Source organism: Phascolarctos cinereus, unplaced genomic scaffold, assembly GCF_003287225.1.
Source record: "Phascolarctos cinereus isolate Bilbo 61053 unplaced genomic scaffold, phaCin_HiC Scaffold_726;HRSCAF=1367, whole genome shotgun sequence".
Taxonomy (NCBI): Eukaryota; Metazoa; Chordata; class Mammalia; order Diprotodontia; family Phascolarctidae; genus Phascolarctos; species Phascolarctos cinereus.
In genome coordinates, this window is record NW_027556098.1 from 158,869,965 (window position 1) to 158,896,177 (window position 26,213).

At 36.4% G+C, this 26,213-nt stretch overlaps 1 protein-coding gene across 1 annotated transcript in view; it reads left to right on the forward strand.

Annotated features, from left to right (window-relative positions):
* The window catches only part of HNMT (histamine N-methyltransferase), a 55,349-nt gene that overhangs the window by 11,228 nt on the left and 17,908 nt on the right, over positions 1-26,213 (forward strand). Inside the window, exons 3-5 of the mRNA XM_021009485.2 lie at positions 11,382-11,489; positions 12,712-12,842; positions 14,657-14,750. Of these exons, the coding sequence (XP_020865144.1) occupies positions 11,382-11,489; positions 12,712-12,842; positions 14,657-14,750 (333 nt within the window). The remainder of the gene's footprint in view (positions 1-11,381; positions 11,490-12,711; positions 12,843-14,656; positions 14,751-26,213) is intronic.

Below are 26,213 nucleotides of genomic sequence, written 5' to 3' on the forward strand. Positions count from 1 at the left end.
TTCTTGAAGGATAGGTAAATACTGTGCTTAAAGGTAAAAGAAGATATATGGTTTAAAGAAGCTCTATTAAAAACTTTCTAAAAAGCATCAAAGGTAAGAAAGTATATCATTTAGTTGTGTTATATTGATGACTGGAGAAAACATGACATCACCATTTAGGTTGTAGCTCAATGCTGTAGGTGTGGCTTTATCACAGCACCCCCTTAGTTTAGGTTCCATATTTAGTCTGAAATGGGGCACTCCAAGTCATTGAACAGTTAACAAAAGGAGATTTACTTTGCTATAACACATCAAGGATATGCTATGAGTATATAGTGGTATGTAACTACTCTGGACTCAACCTCCTTCATCTCCATTTGGAAACATTGGTCTTGACAATAGGTCCTCAAAAGCATGGTCTCTCATGGTCTTAGGCTCCCACTAAGCCTAAGAGGCCCAGACTACACAAAGTCTGGGAATTTTTATGTCACTAGACGGCCAGAAAGCTGTGTCAGAGAAGCAGAGGCTCCTCACATTGTGGGGCAACTTTGTCTTCTTTGAAGTAAAGCCTCCCTGTGTTTTGGATGGGAGGAAAGAAGTTGCATGGGCCTATCACACACAACAAAAGCCCAGAAGCAAAGATAAATTTTTAATATGAAAAATCTTCGGGTATATTGGGAAGCCAGGGTGGTGGCCAGGGGGCAATAAGTCTTAAAACAAATATCTTCATGAAAGCATTCTAGTGGAGCTGAATTTTTCTTTAAAAATGTATCATTGATGTCGATAAAGTACCTTATAGACACATAGGTAGCACTGAGAAGGCAAAGCTTATCTTTAGAGTTTCCAGTTTAGAACATCCTTGTACCTTTTCAACCTTCAATGGTACCCTTGTTTTCAATCAAATACTGGAGGTTCTTCTCAACCTTCTCCTCCCATACCTACCTCTTTCCCATCAAAGCCTCAAATCTTTTATTCATATTACTTTGTAGATGACTGATTTTCAGTTATTTTTCAGTCATGTTTTACTCTCCATGGACCCATTTAGAGTTTTCTTGGCAGAGATACTGGAATAGTTTTCTATTTCCTTCTCCAGCTCCTTTTTATGGATGAGGAAACTGAGGTAAACAGAGTTAAGTGACTTGCCCAGGGTCACATTGGTAGTAAATGTCTGAGGCCAAATTTAACTCCAGGCCTGGCACTCCATCCACTTTACCACCTAGCTGCCCCAAATGCCTGACAGTATTATGCAATTAACCTCATGAATAATTCTTTTTGAACTGGTGCTAAAACCTTACGCTAAAAGGATGCAACTCTGGTGAAGCATTTCAGTCATTTCTCAGTGGAAGGACTGGATTGGAGATGGAGATTTCCCAATGGTTCTGAAATCATGGAGCCATCTATTTGTAAAGACAACCATGCCCACATTCACGAGTTTCTTCTTGATACAACCCACATATATGTGTATAATATATATGTCTGCATTATGTATAATATGTACACACACATATACATATATATTAGATAAATAGATGATAGATAGATAGATAGATAGATAGATAGATAGAATATAGGCCTAGAGCTGGAAGGCTTGTCAGAGGCCTTAAAGTTTACAATTTTGAAGCAAGTAGCATAGGGAAGAGAGAGAGTCAACTATCATTATAGTCCTTAAGGGTAACTGAACACTGAGATTTTTGAAAATATAGTAGTTATGCTTCTCAGAATCTTCCCCTGGATATTTGTATATACTTCCATGGCAATTAAACTAATGTGCAAATTGTACCATTTATAAATTGAAAATATACATGCAATCCAGCTTCTAGAAATGTGTATGTGTGTGTGTGTTTGTAGTATGTATTTTACATTTTTAAAATTTCTCGTTGGTATGCTTAATCTGCCAGTTTAGCTGGCCTCATGTTCAAACCCATCTATGATATCTTTCTTAATGTTTCCATTACATAAGGTGTTTTTGTGGCTTGTATCTTCCAATAGCTTCATTCACTTCCGCAACTTTAGGGCAGAAGTTTTGTGGAGCCAAATGCCAAGAGACATCTGAAAGCAAATGTCAATGCTCTTTTGACTCTGAATGTTTATTTACAGTTCTTCCCTTTGGATTCTATAACCATTTTAATATTCTGCTGCAAACCTTCCACATTGACAAAACTATATCAATACTGAAATACCAAGAAAAGAATACACTACCTACATATGAGACAGATACATTTTTCACTGCAGGCCAAATCAGATTATACATCTTCTGGTTCCACAGTTATAATCTAAATTATTTTCTCTGGTCAGCCACAGTCTTCTAAATCCTAATAATCTAGGTTGAGACCTGTAATGGGCACCAGATAAAGAATAATTTGAATACAGCATGAAATAGAGTAATTATCTTCTCCTCCCCTCCACTCATATGGAAAATCTAACAAATTCACACACATTTTGAAATGATGTGTCAAAATGAAGTAAACATGGATTCATAAATCTTTCTGATTTACAGTATTCTTTATAGGCTACAAACTAATGCTGATAATAATAAGATGGTAGAGAAGCACTATTACATCATGATAGGGGGCAGGCCTCAGAGCCAAGAAGACCTCCATTCAAGGCCAATCTGATACATACTGCCTACTTTTCAGTGCCCTCAAGCAATTCTGTGACTATAAATGTTCATGTCTTATGGATGAGCAGTTGCTCATCTCCCTGCAGGATGATAATAATAATAATGATTTTAAAAAATAATTTTAAGGTCTTTCATCTACTTTTTTTTCTCAATTCATCTTCACAATAACCTATGAGATAGGCTAGGTATTATTTGAACAAATGAGAAAAATGAGGGTCAGAGAAACAAAGCAACTTACTCAGTCACCCAGTTCTGCAAGAATCCTAAGGTTGTGTCAACAAGTTAAAAACTGCTGTTTGGGAACCCTCTGGCACACACAATAATCAATCACCAGGGCCAGAAGGAATCTAAGATTCCACCTAGTCAAAACCTTTCATTTTATAGGTTAGGTCTTGTTAATTAATTTGCCCAAATCACAAAGATAATTAGAAACCCCCTTAAGGAAAGGTTAAGGAAATGAGATTACTTAAGAGACTATTTTAATGATAACTCTCTCTGCTGGGCTTTCCCTCATCTTCCTCTTCATGCCTTATGTTAATGACCTAGCCACAGGAGTGTGCTAGAAGCTGCTCTAATCAAAGGTCCAATTGTTAAATTTTCTTTGTTAAAATTTACACTAAAGAAACTGATCAACTAAAAATCTGGGCCTGGTTTACGGTTTTGCTTATTATCTAGACTTAAGAAAGTATAAATAATTCAGGTTACATTCAAAAGTATGTGTGCATAAATCCCCTCCCTCTCCTACCCCCACAGGTTACTATTCTGTCCAACTTTTCATGACTGCATTTTAGGTTTTCTTGGAAAAAATACTGGAGTGCTTTGCCATTTCTTTCTCTAGTTCATTTTACAGATGAGGATATTGAGGCAAACAGGGGTAAGTGACTACCCGGGGTCACACAGCCAGTAGATTTAAACTCAGGAAGTTGAATCTTAAGGTCTCCAATCCTGACATTCTATCCACTGGGCCACTACCCTTCTGGGAGACTGTCAAATGCATTGTTAAAATCTTGACAAATTATAACTAATGAACTTCCCTGATCTAGTCTAGTAACTATCTAAGTAACAGAAATTATGTAAGGTTAACATCACCTCGATGAGGTCATGCTGGTGATTGCTTTTTTGGTGATTGCTTCCTTTTCTATGTGTTCATTAACCATCCCTTTAAGATTTTATTCTAGAATTTTGTCAGGAATCAAAGTTAATTCATCTGACCTTGCAGACTTCCTCCACCGCTCCTTTTTTTCAAACCAGAACAATTTTTGTCATCCTGTAGTCTACAGTATCTCTGCCATTTGGTGTAGTGACTGGTGCAATGGAAAAAGCACAAGATTTAATGCTGGAAGACCCAGGTTCAAATCCCTGCTCTGCCACTTATTTATTCCCTTTTTGAACTTCAAATTATTTTACCTTGCTGGGCCTAGTAGTAAGGTATTGTACTAGAACATAGGTATCAAACACATGGGCCTGAATAAGCCCAAACCAGATTAAAATATATTTGGGAAATAACAAAATAAATAAAAATACAATGAAACATTGATAGCATTATATTTCAAAAATGTCAATATGTGGCCAGAAGATCCTTATGCATGAATTAGTGGTCCCTAGTTCCTACCTCCTTTCTTTTTGAGATTGACACCATTGGATTAGATGATCTCTAAAGGTCCTTTCCATTTCTAAAACTAGGGTCCCATAACCTTTAAAATTAAAAGCCATCTACTGCTCTACAAAGCAGCTACTTACTGTTCTAAGCTGTTCCTTTATTTAACATGTTTAATTAGAAACTAAATGATGAGCATGGTGGTAGCCTTTAAAAGGTAATTATCCCAGAGAGTTTAAATAATTCCAATGGCCTAAATGCCAAATTGTTGATAATGCAAGCTGCCACATATTTGACCATAAATGCCTCAGGACATTCATTTACATATAAAAGAACTAGTGGAGTCAATTAAGACCACAGGTTAAATTATGACATAAAGTGATTTAGATCGGGAGAGGAATGTTAAAAATTAACCATGGCTACTTGGATGACATACTGTAAGACTATCCAATTATATTGATATTCATTTGTATTTGCAGTGGTCCTACATATTTGGCAAATACTAATAAATGAAAAAAAAACAGTTATTTAATCATGACATCCCCCTAATTTTTAGACAGTGGGCTCCTTACCACTTAATTTGCTTTGTTATTCACCAAAGGTTGGAGGAGAGGGAAGAGGAAATGTTGAATTGTAAAAATAGTCAAACCATTGTTATTTCTACTACCCCTTCCATCTGTCATGTAAACCTTTGCAGATTTTGTTCCTTTAGGGGAAACACTCAAATGTGTCACTGCTTAATAAGGCTTTTGTTTACTCAAATAATTGCTGGCTTTTGTATTTGCTGAAAGTGTGAAAGGTCATATTTTTTGATAGTCTAGGGCTATCAAAATCATCATCAATTAATGTTTATTGAGTGGCCATGTGGTAGATGAATATGGTTCCATTAAAAACAATAACAACATACACACGTACATACATACATTGATTCGTTACACTTGCACTCGGTTTTTTGGATCTCAGAGCGGTGGGCCCCAGATGGCTTAGGAATGAACAATAAAAGCCTGCTTGCATGCTTCCAGATTTCCTTTTTTTTTTTTCTGTTTACTCTAAAATTGCCCAAAATTGTTACATTAGTGGCTTCTGGTTTCCCTTTTACACTATTCTTTAACTTGGTATTTTGGTCATGTGCTTTATAGGTCATTTATAGAGAACTAACATGTTGGGCACTAGACTAAACATAAAATACCATGGCTCCTTCCATGAAGAATTATGCTGGGAAAAAATCAAATGGTTTCTTGTACTGAATCTCTTTCATTGCTATGTCCATAATTACATAGGATATGAATAACTGGATGCAATGAAGTTCAAAGTTGGTTGGATGATGGTAGCAAAGTAATGGTCTGGAAATATGTGCCCATTAAGGACTGTAGCTCTAGGTCACGTGGGAGGTTAGAGGGGGAAAAGGCTAGTTTTAAAGAAGGCTTCAGCATGGTAAATCCTCAGGAGAAAGTGAAATTTTAATTAATATGAGGAAGTGGAAGTAGTGTTGCATGTTACTAACTTCTCTATTTCAATTAAGGATCTTACTACACCATACTTAACAGTCATCTGAATTCACCACCATGTCCTTATCTTTGAATTTTATTCTTCCTCATCACCCTTCCCATATGTAAGCATTTGCCAAGTCTTTATAATTTTACTTCTTTCCATCTTTTGCACATGCCCGCTTCCCTCCATTCAGTCAGTCGATCATTCAATAATCATTTATTAAAAACCCACTATATGCCAGGCACTGTATTACACACATTTAGGCTACTACCTTAGCACAGGTCCTCACCACTTCTTGCCTGGGGTAATGCTTTAGCTTCCTGTCTGGTCTTTCTGTTTCCTATCTCTCCTCTTTTCCAACTGATCCTCCACAGAACCGCCACATTGATATACCTATAACACAGTTCTGATCATTTACTCCTCTGAATAAGAAGCTTCAGCTAAATGCCTATTGCCTAGCATAGGTTCCCAAAGTGGGTGATGAGGGGGAGGGAGGGGGTATTGCTGGAATGATGGGGGCAGGGGGGAGAGGCGAGGGGTTAGTAGTAGCTTTGGGTGCAGTTGGGAGGTGTTGAATAAAAATAAGAGGGCAGTGGAAAGAAGAAAAGAAAAATTTAAAAAACCGTTCCTACATGTTTCATCTGTTGTGTAACAGAGTTAAAATCATAGTGATTACATTATTTTCCACATAAACACACACAATGCAAGTTATAACTGATCAGTGGTCAAGTCCACTGACAGGTCTAAACGAGCAAGTGTTGGCAGACTAGCATGTTATATATTGTGCAACACACATTGGCAGGAATACATGCCTGTAATGACTTGTTCGCAATACAATACTATTCAGTTGCATGACACAATTTTGCTCATCAAAATTTCAATGCAGGAAAAAGCCCACACATTTATAATAAATTATTAAATTTAAGATGTGTCATTTTAAAAATATTTTATATTTTTTGAAATGACACAAATTAAAAAAAAAAAAGAAAGTAGATTTCCAGGTCAGCACTGAGTGATTTCTTTTTTAAAGGGGGCAGTAGGCCAAATAAGTTTGGGAACCTCTGGCCTAGAGATAAAACACAAACTTCTGTATTTGACATTTAAAATATTTTACAGTTTGGTACCAGTCTATCTATGCAGACTGATTTCTTGTTATATTCCCCCCCACACCTTTATCATTTGTGTTCCAAATGCAATGGTCTGCTTGCTAGAAGGTACATTATACATGACATTCTAACTCCTACTTCCATGCCTTTCTATCAGCTGTACCCCCATGCCTGGAATGCTTTCTCTTCTCTCCTATCTCAAAGTATCTCTGGCTTCCTCCAAGGTTTCACTGAAGGCCCCTCTTGTAGGAGCTCTTTGCTAACTACTTGCCCTAATTATTACCCATTCCCCTAAATTAGTTTGTATATATTTAGTGTATATTTTGAATTGACATATTTGAGCCCCTGCTGTTGTACTTATATCTAATATAATGCCTTGTCTCTTAAACAGGGACTTACTAAATGCTTGCTGAATCAATGAAAAAAAGAAAGTTTGTTAATAATGGCAAGGGGTTTAAAAAACAAATAACGTGCAGTGGAAGCTGTTCTCAAGGGTGAATCGACGTTTGGGGGCAATAAGGCTGGAGGGAACAGAAATGAGAGTAGGAAAAGAGCTATTGGAGAGGATTTGAAAGTTTAGTTATAAGGAGAAGTCAGCTGAGGAGTCAAATATGGTTAATGGGGAAACTTGTAGTTCCTGACCTTTCTTATTCCAAATCTATGTTCCTGTGAACCCTGACCATTTAAAAAACTGACTTTTCACGCTTCACGCTCTCTTTGATGAGCCTACTATATATCTAGCACTGGACTAGATATCAGAGGTGCTCAAAAGCATAAAGTATCTCAAGGACACCTGAACACGTTAATGATTTCGTTGGGGAGATAGGAGACAAATGATTGAAACAGTTAACTACAATACAAAGCAGTATTTGGTAAGTGCTAGAACGGTTGGGTAGAGACTGTAAATGTTAAAGGACTTCATAGATACACACTTTTGCCAGGACTACTAAGAAGAAAGAGCTTCTTTGTTTCTTTGACTGGACATATTTAGGAACACTCTCTATTTTTCAGTCCTGTCTTCAGCACCATGTGCCATATATCTTCTATTAATGAATTTCTAGTAGGAACCACTGAGCTCAGAATATAGTGAAATCGATGCGACTGACTGTGAATGACGCATGAAGGCTCTGATTCTATGCAGCTTGCACCTTGTAACATGCAGACCCACAATATCTAGTTCAGTTACATGAAAGCAAACACTCACCAAGTTCAAGAAAAAGAAGACAAAACGTGATTCGTCTTTTGGTGCTTCAGTAATAGGGATTTGGGGTTTTGCTATTGACTTCCACTAATTTGACCTGTCTGGCTAAGCTGCTGTTTTAAGGTAAGGGAAACACTATCTCCAGCCCTTCTATAGACATATTGGTTTCTATCTTTCTCATCATTCTGTAGGTTTTCTTTTTAATCATGAATAGCACATGGATTTTTAAAGACAATATTTTATTGATATCTATTGTCTTTACATCACCTTTATATAGTCAGGGTGCTGGAGCCAGCTGCTATTGGCTAGTGAGATCTGATTGTTAAATTTTCAGTGGCAGCAGTTAAACCTCAGAAATCAGCAAACAGTACAAATCAGGACTTATTGTTTTGTTGATTATTTAGATTTAAGAAAGTGATGAAGAAATGTTAATGATGGAAATTAGGCTTAAAAATATGTTATATATATTTTTCCCCCTTGGAGAATCATTTGTTAAATATTTGTCATCATACCAGTGCCTATATTTCCCAGTGTATCCTTTCACCCTTTCTAGAGAGTCATCTTTCATAATGAAGAATAAAAAGTGGCAGGAAGGGCTGAAAATCCTAGCAGTGGACTTAGTCCATTACCTTATTTAGATACGAATGCCTTGGATTTACAGTCAGGCCTTAGTTGTCTATGTGGTATGTTGTAAGAGGTATGATATAAGAGATTGCCTTTCCTCATGCCCTGAATGGATTAAGGTAATGATCCACCTTTTATGAAGAAGCCTCTTTGATTACTTCAGTTAATAGAAGTATCACTTATGTTCACCTTTGACCAGCTGGGAAAGAAAAATTTTGAAGGGGAAGGTCAAAGAATTGAAATATTTAGGGGAAGTGATTGGCTAAGGGTGTGACAAAAGCTTGACTGGCTATTGCTTGATTTGAGGAAGAAATATTAAGTCAGCTGCTACCCAAAATGGGAACTCTTCCTCTATCTTAGCTGTCAAATATTCTTTATTCAAGAGTCTGAGAAATTGTCTTCAAAATGACGTGCTTGAGATTTTCAGAGTCATGGGGTGGCTCTGTCCATCTTTGGCTCTCTCTAAACAGAAATGCTTATATTAAAATAAGTTTAAAGTAACAAAAGTTGTTTCTGGCATATTTATGCCTACGATACAGGTTACAGAATTTTCTTTTACCCTCCTATTCTTTCCACTAAAACATGCTGGCCTCAGTTATCTTGTCTCCAAAATGAGGAGATCGAAGCAGATAATCTCTAAGATTCCTTCCAGTTCTAAATCTGTAAGTATCAAGTCTCCAATCTATAAGTCTCAAGGACTTGGGGGAGGAGAAAGGAAGAAAGGTCAGTGAGTGATTTCCAAAGAGACACTATATGAACCTTATCAGTCACTGTCTATAAAATACTTTAGCCAATTTAACCCCTTGGCTACCATAACAGACTTTTTTATACAGTCTTCCCTGCACTCATAAATCTTCAATTTTTTTTTTTTAGTTCTATGAGTTACTCTGCTTCTCTTTTTGATCTCAGCATATTGTCACTTTGGGAAGAATCTTGTAAATTAATTCACATCAAAACATTCATGACTAAGAACCTTTACGGTTTTAGCAGCTGGGTGGCTCATGAGATAGAGTGCTAGGCCTGTAGTCTGGAAGACCTGAGGTTCAAATCTGGCTTCAGACTCTGACAGACACTGGGCAAGTCACAATCTCGGTTTGTCTCAGTTTCCTCAATAGTCAAATAGGAAATAATAGCACCTACTTCTCAGGGTTGTTGTGATGATCAAATGAGATAGTATATGTAAAGAACTTAGTAGAGTGCCTGGCACATAGTTGCTTAATAAATGCTTGTTCCCTTCTCTCCTCTTTCAGATTAAGAAGGATCAGTGTGTATATCCTAAAGACATGAAGCCCGTATGGTCTAAAATTTAAGGGTCAATAAGACATGGGATAAGAGATTATTTTAAACTGAAAATCTTTTCCTGGTGCTTCTTAAGCCATAACATATGAACAGGTGCTTAGCAGAAAGAGAGCTGGCCTCAAATCCAGAAAGAACTGGGTTCAAGTCTCTACTCTGACACATACTGGCTGTGTGAATGTGGAAAAGTCACTTAACTTGTTAGGGCTCTGAGCTGTTCTCTAGGGCTATGAGTTTCAGGGAAGACACCAACCTGTATTGATAGAGTGAGTTTCCTCATCCAGAATACTCTGTATCAAAGAAAACACAGGTTTTGTCTCTATCTCTTTGAAATTCTAAGTATCAGTGACAGCTTAGAGGGGAGATAGTTGTGGACTGAAGGGGCCTCTTGGCACCCCTTAAATCATACTACACGAGCATTCATTTAACTGATTTCATCCCTGCCCAGACCTGACCCTCCTACATGTTGCTCCTTTTAAGCCAAACTTTCACACAAATATTGGGATCCTGTTCTTTTTTCGCTTCTATTAGCTTCAAAAAGGAAGGTAGAGAGACTTGCAGAGTAAGTGACAATGACACAAGCAGATTCTCCTGGAACCTCAGGATAAAGTGGGCTTAGAAACTCTTGTACTTGTAGGCAAGACAAGTTAGGTGACAAAGTGACTAGCTCATATTGTCAGACAACTTTGTAGAAAACTTTAGCCGCAACCGTGTTGATAACCTGCTATCTATGAGAGCAGCTATGGCAACCCCACCTACATCTTGGCCTTAACAATAATTCATAGGCCCAGGGGACTTTAACTTGGGATAGATTTCAGGGGGTCCATTAACTTGAATGGGGAAAAAAATGATATCTTTATTTCAATATCATTGGGTTTTGTTTGTTTTGTTTTTGTAGTCCTATGTATTTTACTTTATGCATTTAAAAACATTATTCTCAGAAGGTATCCATAGTCTTCAACAGGATACCAAGGGCCTGGGACACAGAAAAGGTGTAAAGAATGCCTGGGCTAGTATCACTTTGGCAGCAGTGCTGCTGCTACTTTGGGGTTCAGACATTGGGTTCAGAAACCAGCTAGGACTCCTTCTCTTGTGGTGGGGACTTTAACTTGCCTCCACGTTGCTCTGTTGCAGTAGTTCTCAAACTTTTATTGTTGTTCATAGCTCTGCATTATTTCTGGCCATAAGGAATTGAGGCATATCATGGGAGAGTCAGAGACTCCAGCCTTACGAATGAAATCACAAGTGTAAATTTCATTCAAATTGAGTGAGGCTCTTGCATGTTCGTGTGGAAATGCCATATCATTGGAAACTCACAGAGCAAAAACTCATGGCATAGTCCCTAGCATACTCTTTGAGAACCAGTATCCTAGGGAGTGGAAGGAAGCAGGAAAATGAACTCAAATTACCCTTAGTATTTTTTTTTCTTGCCTTAAGTTTTGACTAATCCTCTTGTTTATCTCCCAGGAGAAATTGACCTCCAAATTATTTCTCAAGTTCAAGCTCACTATCCAGGAAGTTACATCAACAATGAAGTAGTTGAACCAAATGCTGAACAAATCACCAAATACAAAGGTACAGTATTTTATGCAGTTAAAAGCAAATAGAACTGAGTGAAGAACTAGACAATTTGAAAGAGGGCAGGCTGTCACCAGAATGATAATCTGCAAATTTATATTTTTAAACTTTCTCTTCTCTGGTTTCTCCTCCTCCTGCTACACTTCCCTTCACTTCCCTCTCCCTCAACTTTTCCCCTCAGGTATTTTATTCTCTCTAGGAAGAAAATCCATAACTTGTTGCCTTACCTAAGTGTTGCCTGGGACACTGAGATGTTAAGTGACTTGCCCAAGGTCATAGAGCAAAAGCAGGATTTGAAGCCAGTTTTCCTGGTTCTAAGTCAGTTTCTCTATATCTACCACATGATGCTTCCCTACATCCCCTTAATCATTTGCAGTATGGCTTTTGTGATTGTTCTGCTCTAACGCTATTAGGAGAGAAGCCTAATTAAGTCTGCTTCCTGGTGAGCGAAAGTCCCAGGAAAACTAAGCAATAGATAGTAAAACGTCTAAGTGTTGTTTATTTACAAAAATCTTCAACCCTATCCAATTCTTCCCTATCCTCTATCATGAGCCATTTCATCTTATGTAATTGTCTAATCTAAGGTGTGTTCAACTGTGTCCCCTGAATCAAATAGATTGACTTTTTATTAGTAAGATTCACCAATTTGTTTTGCTTGACTATGCATATTTGTTACAAAGAATTTGTTTTTCTGTTTCTCTTTTTTCCCCCAATGGGGTGGAGGGTTAGAGAGACAGAAAATCGATTCCTGTACATTAAAAAGACAACTAAAGAGGTAGGGAGGTGGTACAGATGTGTAATATTGAATGCACTTTCAGATGAAGTTATTGTATCGGTGGCTTCGCTTAATTAACTGTTTTACTTCCTTATAAGAAACCTCTCTGGGGATAATCTGTAAATGTTTGTAATGCAAAAACAAAACACATTAACAAAACTTTAAAAAAAAAATAAATAAAAGATTCATCCAAGGAAATAGCAATCTTCACCTGGCCATGACTCCTATCATTGTTTCTTGTCTCTTTCTTTGTGCCTTTAATTTAGTTTAATATTATGAAAAAAATCTGATGAGATCAATGGCCTTTAGGACTGATATAAAAAAGAAAAATGTACTTTATGCCTGTTATGGATGTAACTTTGATTACATTAAAATTCTAAATGAAAATGGATTCCACATTTGCAATTGAAATTGACAGTGTGCTCCCTTCTCTCTGTATTTTAGAGCGTGTAGCCACAGCATCAAACCTCAAGAACATAAAGTTTGCTTGGCATCAGGAGACATCATCTGAATATCAAAATAGAATAACGGAGAAAAAAGAGCTTCAGAAGTGGAACTTTATTCACATGATACAGGTACAGATCTGTTTATGATAATATGATGTCAAATGGAAATTTTTTTTTATCAGAAATATATATGGGGGACAAGGAATACTCCAACCCTTAGAACAATGAAATTCTTCTGAGACTTAATTTTACCAGTGACCTTAATCTATTCTAATTGAAGACAAAAATCTTGATGATTCCAAGCTTTTTCTTCAAGTTAAGCAGCTGTGTTATTATTATATTTTTCTTTGGGAAGTTAAGTTTGGAGGTCTCTGTTCTCTTGGGCGATTGTCTCCCTTATGTCTCTAGTCATTTGCTGAAAACCCTTGTTAGGTTTAAGGAATGCTTTGTATCCTTCTTCAGGTACAGGTGTTTCAGCTGTTCTCATTACCTAGGTAATGTGCCCATCTAGACTCTGCTCCTTTGACTCTCTGGCTTACTGTTTGAAGCTTAAGAAAACTCAGTGAAAAGGGCTGCCCCCTGGGCCATCTGGTAAGGACCACTAAGGTAGTCTAGCCTTCTTGTTGGTTATCAGATTGAACTGTTTTTTCTTTGCTTTGTGTACTAATTTCAACTCAGTCTTTTGGTCATTATCTAGTTGCACTGAATAGATCAGAGGACAGCGATTAAGGAGTTCTGAGAAGTAGTTTTCCCATAGTTCTTCTGCAGTAGTCTTCAAATATGCCTAGGCAGGGTCCCTCAGAACAAATTAACTCTTGGACAATCATATCCTAAGGTATATAATGCTTTGACACTGTCAAAGTGGTGGCAGTTAGCTCTCCCATTGATCATCACAAAGTTATTCATGTTGAGTGAGCTGGCCCATCTTTCCCAGTAATCAAGCACATCACCTTGTGCTGCGCCTAAGCCAGTTTACTGGAGAATCTGTCAATAACATCCAAAGCTGTCACTTTTTCCATGATTTAAAAAGGCATCTGTACACAAACCGTTGAGCCAGTGCAAAAGGCTTAATTTTGTAGCAGTGTTCTATGAAATGGAACCTGATTTTATTGGGTTGGTGCCATTTTCTTTTAGAAATATTACTACTTTTAAAAGACAGAAAAAACATGGAGTAGGATCCGTATGCTTGGCTGCTCTACCAATATCTGAGTTATGTGGTGCAGAGAAGAGAATGTGACATTTGGAGTTAGGAAAACTTGGGTTCCGAGGATGAACTCAGGATCAAGGAAAGTCACTTAAATTCTCTTTGTCTAGAATCCTGTAGTCCTCTGGATTTAGAAGATATTTGAAATTATCTAGTTTAGTCCTCTAGGTTTACAAAGGAGGAAATTAAGGCCCACAGAGTTTAAGTGCTTTGTTCATTGTGGGACAGTAAGTGGCAAATTCTTAATTTGAACCCAGATTCTCTGACTCGAAGTCCAGTGCTTTCTGCTACTATTATTACTGTTGCTGCTGCTGCTTCTACTACTACTACTGCTGCTGCTGCTACTACAACTCATCTTATTCCTCCAATTGCTCCTACTTCTACCACTACTATTCCTCTCCTCCTATTCTTCTTCTTGCTCTTTTTTCTCCTCATCCCCTCACCCAATTATTATTTTACCTCTTCTTCCTACCACCACTACTACTATTTTGCACTTTAAATTTGCCTCAAGTTGAATAGCTAGTGCTTCGCTACCTTGAAAATTCCCTTTTGCCTAATACTCCAGTTCCCATGCAACATTCAAATCTTACCCTTTGCTCTTTTCTTGAACAAAAACTATGTACACCTTAGAAATCAAACTCCATAGTGAACATTTTGTTCCAAGAAACAAAAAGATAGACTGCTGGTTGTTATAGCCTGATTGCTTTGTTTTCACATTTTTCCTTCTTCTTATTTCCAGATGCTGTATTATGTAAAAGATATCCCAGGTACTCTGAAATTTTTCCACAGTCTCCTGGATACCAAGGGCAAGATCCTTATTATTCTTGTGTCAGGTAGGTTATTCTCATTCTAACCTGAATTTAAAAGTACAAATAGGTGAGTATGCATGTATATGTGTGGGAATGGCTTATATTATTTAGATTCATCCTAAATTGCATGAAAATGGCTTTTACAAGACAGTCAGTTGATCTTAAGGGAATTGGGAGTGCCATTCATGGCAGGTCTTAATTTGAGAGCTCTCCAGTGGGCTAAAAATCTGCATTTCCCATATGGGACCAATTCAAATGCTTGACTTTAGTTTGAGAACTCTTCACAAGACTGCTGAACAAACAAGGCAGAGTGGAGCTATTTTACTATGTGTACAAAAGATGAAACTATCATCTTTACCTACTCCTTTGACTAAATGCAGGCACTGAATAGGTACTTGGAAGAAAAGAGGAGAATGTGGTATAGTGAGAAAAATACTGGATCTAGAGTCAGGAGAGACTTGAGTTTTGAATTCTGCCTCTAACACTCACTAATTTTGTGACTGGGAAAATCAGTTAACCACTACATTTCTTCATCTACTGAATGTCAAATTAAGATGTGGAATAATTCCTAGCATTTAACTCATAAACTGTTGTAAGAATTAAATGAGATAATGTATATAAACACTTTACAAACCATCAGACACTATGTAAATACCAGTTATTGTTATACCTTTAAGAATTTCAAACGGCTGAAGAATCCATCTAAGTATGCACATCTGTACTATTAACATATATGTGAGAGATGACATGCTGTTGGAGATGGAGAGCTCTCTTCAGAACCAAGAAGACCTGAGCTCAGTTCTCACCTCTGACACATATAGGCAGTATGACCCTGGACAAGTCTGTTAACCTTGAGGTGCTTTAGGCAACTCTTTAAGCCAATAAGTCACAGAGAAGGTGCTGACTTTCATTAGCAAAAGACATTTTCTCATCTGACAGTTCCTTGTAATGATGAAATTACAGGTCTGGACCCTATTTTTAGCCATCATAGATGCAATTTCATATGGCAATGTAGCATAGAAATGTAGCAAAAGAAAACTTAAAAGGAAATAATATTCTACTGGAGTGCTAGCACATCTTTTGGTCATTTGTTTCCTGGCTATTAGACACCTACATCTAGTTAAGTAAGTAGACAAGGTACAAAGAGAAAATGAATGTGAAAAAAAGTGCTTAGAAAGGGAAGTATTGATTCTGCAAATCTCTTACTAGATATGTGTGTGTGTATATGTATATATATATGTATATATGTGTGTATATATATGTATATATGTATATATATATATATATACACACATACACATATATATACATATACACACCCACACCCTCATATGTGTGTATAGATATAAACTTCCAGGTAGAAAGTCTCCGAAATGCTCAAGTGTCATGTGCAAGATGACCAGGAATCTCAATTTTCAATGATGCATAGTACTTTGCCTCCACTCACATCCTCTTTCAAGCCCCAGCATGATGGGGAAAGAGAGGACTTGTAATTCTGCCAACAGAATACAGGCCCTGATTGGTACTGCTAAGCTGGAAAGGCTTCAAAATTACCATATGAGTATCAGCCTGTCTAAATTCTGATAGGCTTATCACCAGGTTGATCATAATCTGAGGAATTTTTTGGCAATAGAAACTCTTAAGGACCTTTTACTAAATTGTTGAAATCTCGGTCATTGGAGGGAGTACTCAGTGATAGAGTGAACCCTTCAGAAGAGGGAAAGGTGGGCGGGGCAAGAGACAGGAGAGAGGGAAAGAGAGACAAGAGAGAGAGGAAAGAGAGAGAGAGAGAGAACCAATGTTAAGAGCTGGGGATACAAATACAATCAAACAAGGCAGTCCTTAACCCTCAAGAAACTTATATTCTAAAGGGTAAAGCCAACACATAAAGGGAAGTTGGAAGGGGGCTTGAGAAGAGGCAAGGTAGCTAGAAAGGAGCTGGAGAAGAGGTAGAACAGAACAGAATATGAATCAAAGTGTGTGTAGTGATGTATGTCTGGGACTTTTCCTGAAATAATAGTTCCAGACAGGGCATCACCAATCCGGAGAGTGGAATCTCAAGGTGGAGGTTTTCCCAGGGTAGAAAGGCAGCTGACAAAGAAGAAGAAGGGTTGGAGGGAGGAGAAAAGAGTGCAGGTAGGAATAAGCAGGGAGAAAAAGGAGGAGGAGAATTCTAAACAATTGGTGAGGTACTGAGCAGATGATGCGGACTGAAATTGTTTTACTGCTTATATACAAATTTAGTTTTAAATTTTGCATACTATTCTTCAGCCTCTCTGAATGTCGAAGGTTTAGGTGAGAGGGACTTAGAAGACATCAAGGAGAAAAAGGATAACTCTCATAGATTCTGCCAGTAGTCCTTCAGAGCTTGGTTTTGCTGTCATGTGGGGAAACAAGTAAATACTCAAAATTTTCTGCTGCCCTTCTTTCAGTGAGTGAAATTGGGTACATTGAGAGTGAAGAGCCTTTTATATTTTTGGTCTGGGCATATGATTTTATTTGTATACGGAACTCTTGCAACTTCCTCCACCAATGCAAACTATTGTTAACCCTTCTGCTATTACTCTTTTAGAGCATTGTTTCCTGGGAGCACTGAGAAAATAAGTGACTTGATTAAGGCCACATAGCTAGTATTTATCATAGCTTAGACTTAAACCCAGGCCATCTTGATTCTGAAGCCAGCTCTCTATCCATTATAGCATACTGCTTCTCAAATAGTCTCTTACGTGTTTGAAATATTCAGCTATGAAAAATCAGCTCAGGTAGTTTTTGTTGTAGTATTCCCATTTTTTTTTTAAAAAAAGTCCTTTATTGGACATTTTCCTTCTCATTAAATAATTGCTCAGACAACTCTATGTGTCATATCTACCTTCCTAATTATATTTCATCCATTAATAATAACTAATATTAAAATTAACTTGCATTTTTTGTAAGCTGGGCAACAGCAGGAGGCTTTCTAGGAATACATCTGTCAGGAAGAAGAAGCTTGGCTTAGATACAAAATTTGGCAGAGAAAACTCACATGCAGATAACACAAAGTTGTCTTCACTAAGTGTTCCCATGAGCATCGTACTCTTTTTTATGAACAAATTAATAAATATGTGTTCTACCAGAAGCACAATTTACAATAACAACATTGAAAAGACAAGTTTAAAAGACTTAAGAACTATGAACAAAGCAATGCCCAAGAACAATTCCAGAGGATCCATGATACAGCAAACATGCTATTCACCCCTTCACAGAGAGGTGATGGACTCTGCTCTAAGTAAATGTAATCCTCAACAATGAAATAATTTCCATTTAACTCATAATTATGTCAAAACCTAATTATATGGAATTATATTTTAATCCTATTAATTTTGTAGTTAATAAAAGTAATTCAAATTAATGTAACTAAAACATAAAAATAAATTAAACGCATTGATCAAATTAGTAGTATTTATAAAATATATAAACTTATATCCACATGTATGTATGTATGTATGCATATGTAATATATTCCTGCTCCTAAGAAATAGCTTGCAGTCATGAAGACCTAGGTTCAAGTCTTACTTCTGCCATATTCCAGTTGTATGACTCTGAACAAATTATGTCTTCTTTCACTATTCCTAAATAAATTCTAAGACTATAAATAGCAGTTAACATTCTTCATTAATGGAATAAGCTCACTCACCATGAGTTTTCTGCACCAATGAAAACATAAGTCTGGACTAATTATAGGGGAATATTCAGGAGAAGCAGATCAGTTACTCTTCAATAAACCAAAATTTTCCTATTTGGGGGTTATTTATTGAATATAGTTGAATGTCAGTGTTGTTTTGATCAATAACCCTACTATATTCTAGGCACTGTGCTAGATAATAGGCATATAAAGACAAAAGTGAAATAGGCCTTGTCTTCAAAGAGCTTACAGTCTATAAATACATAGTATTTACAGTTTATAAATACATACTCACATACAAAATAAAGACTAGATACTTTGGGGGGTAATAGGCAGTAGAAGCTGGGGAGATCAAGAAATGCTTCATGCGTAAGATGGCATTTATGAAGGGAGCTACAAGTTTTAAAAGGTGATGATGGAGTGCATTTCAGGCATGGAAAACTCACTGCAAATAACAGTTTGGCTAGACTATGGTGTAATGTGAAGGTGAATGATATGTCATAAAGTTGGAAAGGTGGGATAGCAGTAAAGGACTTCTGAGTAGTTTATATTTTATCCTGCAGGGAGCTATGTAAAATATATTGAGTGAGGTAGTGACATCATAAGTCATATGCAAAAGGAAAATCACTTCAGCATTATGTGGAGAAAGAATTGAATTTTGAAAAAAACTTGAGACTGGAAGATCTGATAGATAGGATGCTATTAAAATAGTCCCAGAAATGTAAGTAGAGAGAAGGGATGGACATGATAAATATCATAGAGCTAAAAATTAAAGGCAGCTAAGTGGTACAGTGCATAGAGAGCTGGATGTGGGGTTAGAAAGACCCAAGCTCAAATTTGACCACAGACTTTTACTAGCTATGTGACCCTGGACAAGTCACTTAACCTGTTTTCCTCAGTTTCTTCATCTGGAAAAGAGGGATAATAGTAGCAACTATCTCCCAAGGTTTCTGTGAGAGTAAAATAAAATAATATACACAAAGTGACTTGCTAATGATAAAGCCCTAAACAAATGAAGGTTGTTGTTATTATAACAAGACTTAGAATAGATAGGATATTTGGGGTGAGTGAGTGGGAGTTGAGGATGAACCAAATTCCTTCATACTCTATGCATCCAGACTTTTATACAAAGCTTAAAGACAGTTTTTAAGAACCAGTGCAGGACACTTTTTTTCCCCCATATTCACATGTGTTGTCACTAACCAGCTGTGGTTGCAATTCATTTATTTCTATGCACTATGTGGTATGTAACTCTTATAGTTGATTATCAAGGAGATAATTGCATACCAAAAGGAAATGGTTATTCATTCTATCTATCCTTTTTCTCAAAAGCTTTCCTGAGAGTATCCTCTCTTTCAAAATAGATATTATGGGGAAACATTTAAGATGTAACTCATTGTCGCTTCAGAAAATGCACTTACTACAAAATAAGTGTTTTATCTATCTATTAAAGATCATTATTGATATTTTTTCTTACTTGGTAGTTATTTCCAGCTATATCCCCACCTCCCTCCCTCACCCCCTTTAAAACAATGGAAAATAGTTAAGTAAAACCAGTGGATCCAGCGTCCAAGTGTAGAAGTCTTTATGGCTTTCTGTTTCCATAGTCTCCCACCTCTCTTCAGAGGAAGGAAGGCATCCTCATTAGTTGTTCTCTGGGAACAAGATTAGTCATTCCAATGACTTAAAGTTTATCTTTCCTTTAAGTGCTAGTGCTAAATATTTGTTATTAATCAATCAGCAACCATTTTTGGAGATCTAGTGTGTCAGGCACTGTGCTAATCCCCCAGGGTACTAGTTAAAAAGTGAGACAATCCCTGCCATCAAGGAGCATCATTCTACTGAAATGACTACATTATTGTAGTCATTACATATATTGCTCTCCTTGATCTACTTACAGCCTCTATATCAGTTCATACAAATCTGAATTCTTCATATTCATCCTTTTTTATAAAACAATAATACACTATTACATTTATATGCCAACATTTGTTCAGATATTTTGAGATTAAACAAATATATAAGACTAAGTTAGGTTACAGTACTGATTAGAAATCCAACAAGAATTTATAATCAAACATTTCAAAATAATGATAATATTTCTTTGAGCTTATAGATTGGATAGTTGTGGTCTAGCTTGATCAAATGCTTTCCAGAGTCCAACATTGTGACTCCAAGACAATGAATCACTAAATACCAGACTGCTTCCTCCACTCAAAATATAGATCTGTCTCTTTACATCAGTATCTACATGCTGCTTTGAAATATTCCCTGAAGTAGGGGCCTGCACTAAAACTTGTCATAACAACTGTGTGGAGGATATGGCTTTCAAAAACCTGTTCAATTAGTGCCTATTTTCACAAAGTGTTTTTGAACCTCATTCAAGACTGAATTTTCTTCATACTTAACCTTGTAATAAAGAAGACACATTTTGTGAATTTCCTTTGTTTAATAGCTGTATTGGATCTTCCACAATTCTGCAGAAATCAAGAAATGTGGTCAGTAAACATATAACATGGTGGAAAGAACAATAGGTTATAATCTAGGCTCTGCCATTGAATGTAACCCGAGGTCATGTAGGCAAGTCACTTTACCACTCTGGAGCTCTTTTTTTTTGTTTCTTTTATGTCAAATGAAAAGTTTGCATTAGATAATTTCTGAGGTCCTATCCAATGCTAACATTCAGTGATTAAACTAAACAAGGATTCAAACTAACTAAAAATAAACTTTCCCACTCAATTTCCAAAGGAATCTATAGTCACTGAGAGGCATGCCAGCAATATGCCTAGATTAGAACATAGTGCTGAGAAGTATCTAATAGATCATGGAGCTTCACAGAATAGAATATGGAGAGCCACATTAGATTCTGAGGATGGCAAGGCAAAGCACAGAATCATGGTTTTCACTGTGGCTGATTTTTCAGATATCATTTTCAGCTTTCCAGGTCCCTTGGCTATGAGATTCACTAATTTTAACAAGTATGTAGTGATACTTCCTCTCTTTAGTAGTATTAGAAATGCATGAGGAAATTATTTCAAAAATCCTTTCCTTACTCTGTAGCATATTTTCCAACATATTATAACTACAAAATTGATTATTGCCAAAATATTATCTATATAATATAAATGTATTATTGTTTATTTCAATATATGAGAAATGTAATTTGGTCAAGTTTCTATCAAATCTCCCTATCTGCAACTTCAAAACTGTGCAGATGAATTACTGAATACTTGTGCTAACATTTATTATTAATTTATATACCAATTTTAAGGCATGTAAGAAATTGAAAGGACAGTGATCCCAGCATTCAAAACTTTGGAAAGCTGTTAGAATAAGATTATAGATTAATAAGAGAAGTATAACCAAAAACAAAGTAGACGAGTAAGACATGGGAGGAAGAAAGATAAATGTTTGATAAAAAAAATAAAGTGAAAGATGATTCAGCAAAAGGAAAAAAAATGAATGGTTATGTGATAAAAAGGCACAGAGGAGAAGGTGTAAGAAGGGAAAAGAAAAAAAAAATCTGTACTTTGATTTCTTATATCTCCTCATTGTCATCTTCCCTAACCCTCCTCTGCTTGTCTATACTTGACTATCCTAGTTTCTTGGTTTTTTCATTTCATATTATCTCTATAGTGATGGAGGAAAAAAGTGGAACATATAGAAATGTGATTAAATCCTTTAGGGCAGTTGCCGAATCTTCTCTAGCCACCCTAGTTCCTTCAACAGATCCTCACTGGCATGGCCTCTAGTATTCTTTCAGACACTCCCTAGAAACTGCTTTAGATGATCAAGGTCCTTCCTAAAATGGGGCCCCCAAAACTGAATACAATACTCCAAATATCCAATTAAGGTAAAGTATAATGAAGCATTATTTCCTTTATTTTGTGGGAAAATACCTGTATTAATGGAGCTTCATATTCATCTTAGGAATCCATACTGAACTTAAAAATAAACAGATAGATGTAGATATATAGATAGATATAGCTATATACATAGATAGATAGATAGATAGATAGATAGATAGACAGACAGACAGACAGACAGACAGACAGAGAGACAGACAGACAGACAGACAGACAGATAGATAGATAGATAGATAGATAGATAGATAGATAGATAGAGACAGAGATATATATAGATAGATGATAAAGCCTCAGAGAAAATTTTGAGCAGCAGAAATGACTTGAAGTCAGTGGTAAATCAGTTGTCTGCCTATGGCAACTTCAGAGGATGCTTGGAAAGACAAGACCTCTTTCTGGCTAACCTGGTTGAAATACCAATAGCTCCAGACAGATGCTTCTCAAGCAACAAACAACAAGCACTGGGGTAACTGTGGGAGGCAGCCTCATTTTCAGGAACTTTCCCTTCTTGGACAGTGTGTGAATCAGATAGCTGATCAGGGGAAGATTGCAGGGCTCTCCACTGGTGTTGTGCTGACCTGATGAAGTCCTGAACTGTGGCTGTGAGGAAGGATTATTCTGCTCCTGAGTCTGTCAGAGAGCATAGGGACTCTGCTGATGTGAGACTCACAGAGGACCTGGTTTTGATTCCAGAGCAGAGGGGTCAGCTGAAACTTGCAGCTGAAGGAGAGACTGCATCAAACAAGAGTGCTTGTGCTTGCAGGGGGCCCTGGTCAGGATTCTGGGAGGAGAGGAATACTTGAAGTCAGGACCCTGGATAGAGCTCAGAAAACAACAGTATCAAAAACATGAAAACCTGAGTTATTATCCTCCACACTTCAGGACTAAAGCCTGACTTTAACACAAAGTTAACAAATGAGAAATAGGCTGCTAAATATATTAATAATAATAATAATAATAAAGAAAAAAAGAAAGAACCCAACCATAGATAACTACTATGGGGGTAGAGCTCTGGGCTCAAAATCAGAAAATGGGAGTGAAGTTAAAACAGCCACTTCTGTCTCAAAGAAAAAAAATCAAAGTGATCACAAGCACAAAGAGTTTTTGGAAGACCTTAAAATTCAAATAAGAAAGGGGGGAAAATATTAGGGAAAACAAGTACTACAAAAATCAAGAAAATTATGAAAAGAAATTTTTTCAACTAATTTTTTCCAAAAAAAATTGGAAAAAAATTAAAAAACTTATGGAAGAAAATAACTCCTTAAAAATTAGATTTGAGCAAGGGGAAGATAATAGTTTCATAAGACACCAAGAAATAATAAAACAAATTCAAAAGAAGAAAAAAAGAAGAAAATGTGAAACTCTCATTAGAAAAACAACTGACCTAGAGAATAGATTGAGGAATTACAATATAAGAATTGTTGGACTACTTAAAAGTTACAATCAGAAAAAGAGTTTACATATTATATTCAATAGATTACTAAGGAAAATTAGCCTGAAGTTTTAGAACAAGAGAGTAAAATAGGAATAGAAAAAATCCAAGTTGAAAACTTTAGCTCTCAGATCAAGGAGAAAATACCACAAGCAACTAAAACAAACAAACAAATAAATAAATAAATGAATACTGTAGAGCTACAGTTAGGATAACATAAGATTTAGCAAGATTTTCTACATGAAAAGACCAATGGTAATGGAACAATATATTCCAAACAGCAAAGGAATTGGGCTTTCTTTTTTTTTAATTTTATTAATTTATTTTGATTTATCAACAATCACTTCCATATGCTTTTGAGTTGAAAATTTTTCTCCCCTTCCTCCCCCTCCCCCTCCCCAAGATGACACACAATCTGATATAAGCTTTACATTTACATACCCATTAAACATATTTTCACATTAGTGAAGTTGTAAGTAAAAATTGAAACCAATAGGAGGAACCATCAGAAAGATAAAACAAAACTCAACAGAAGGTAAAAATAAGTGAGAGCGATTCAACTTCCATAGTTCTTTCTTTGGATGTGGATAGCATTTTCCATCCTGAGGCCTCTGGAGATGTCTCAGATCCTTCTAATGCCCAGAAGGGTTCAGTTTAACAATCTTAGTCATTGCGTTATGTAGCCGTTATTGGGTACAAAGTCCTCTTGGTTCTGCTCACTTCACTCAGCATCAGACCATATAAGTCTTTCCAGGTTTTTCTGAAGTCAGCCTGTTCATCATTTCTTATAGCACAATAGTATTCCATTACATTCATATACCACAACTTGCTCAGCCATTCCCCAATTGATGGGCATCCTCTCAATTTCCAATTCTTTGCCACCACAAAAAGAGCTGCTATGAATATTTTTGTACATGTGGGTCCTTTTCCCATTTGTTTGATCTCTTTGGGATATAGCCCTAGAAGTGCTATTGCTGGATCAAAGGGTATGCACATTTTTGTAGCCCTTTGGGCATAGTTCCAAATTGTTCTCCAAAATGGTTGGATCATTTCACAACTCCACCAACAATGTATTAGTGTTCCAATTTTCCCACATCTCTCCAACATTTATCATTTTCCTGTTTTGTCATGTTGGCCAATCTGATAGGTGTGATGTGGTACCTCAGAGTTGTTTTGATTTGCATTTCTCTAATCAATAATGATTTAGAGCATTTTTTCATATGACTATAGATGGCTTTAATTTCTTCATCTGAGAACTGTCTGTTCATATCCTTTGACCATTTATCAATTGGGGAATGGCTTGTGTTCTTATAAATTTGTCTTAATTCTCTATATATTTTAGAAATGAGGCCTTTATCAGAGAGACTGGTTGTAAAAATTCTTTCCCAATTTTCTACCTTCCTTCTAATCTTAGTTGCATTGGCTTTGTTTGTGCAAAAACTTTTCAATTTAATGTAATCAAAATTATCCATTTTGCTTTTCATAATGTTCTCTATCTCCTGTTTGGTCATGAATTCTTCTGTTCTCCATAGATCTGATAGGTAAACTATTCCTTGTTCTCCCAGTTTACTTATGGTATCAGCCTTTATATCTAAGTCATGAACCCATTTTGACTTTATTTTGGTATATGGTGTGAGATTTGGGTCTATGCCTAGTTTCTGCCATACTCTTTTCCAGTTTTCCCAGCAGTTTTTTTCAAAGAGTGGGTTCTTATCCCAGAAGCTGGGGTCTTTGGGTTTATCAAATAATAGATTACTATAGTCATTGACTACTGTGTCTTGCATATTTAACCTATTCCACTGATCCACCTCCCTATTTCTTAGCCAGTACCAAGCAGTTTTGATGATTGCTGCTTTATAATACAATTTAAGATCTGGAATTGCTAGGCCACCTTCCCCTGCATTTCTTTTCATTAGTTCCTTTGATATTCTGGACCTTTTGTTTTTCCAAATGAATCTTGTTATTATTTTTTCTAACTCTATAAAATAATTTTTGGTAGTTTGATTGGTATGGCACTGAATAAGTAAATTAGCTTAGGTAGGATTGTCATTTTTATTATATTAGCTCGGCCTACCCATGAGCAACTGATGTTTTTCCAATTATTTAGATCTGATTTTATTTGTGTGAAAAGTGTTTTGTAATTGTGTTCATAGAGTTCCTGGGTTTGTTTCAGGTAGACTCCTAAATATTTTATAATGTCTACAGTAAGTTTAAATGGGATTTCTCTTTCTATCTCTTGCTGTTGGGCTTTTTGGTAATATATAGAAATGCTGATGATTTATGTGGGTTTATTTTATAGCCTGCAACTTTGCTAAAGTTGTTTATTATTTCAAGTAGTTTTTTACTTGATTCTCTAGGATTCTCTAAGTATATCATCATGTCATCTGCAAAGAGTGATAGCTTTGTTTCTTCTTTGCCTATTCTAATGCCTTCAATTTCTTTTTCTTCTCTTATTGCTAAAGCTAAGGTTTCCAGTACAATATTGAATAACAGTGGTGATAATGGACATCCTTGTTTCACCCCGATCTTAT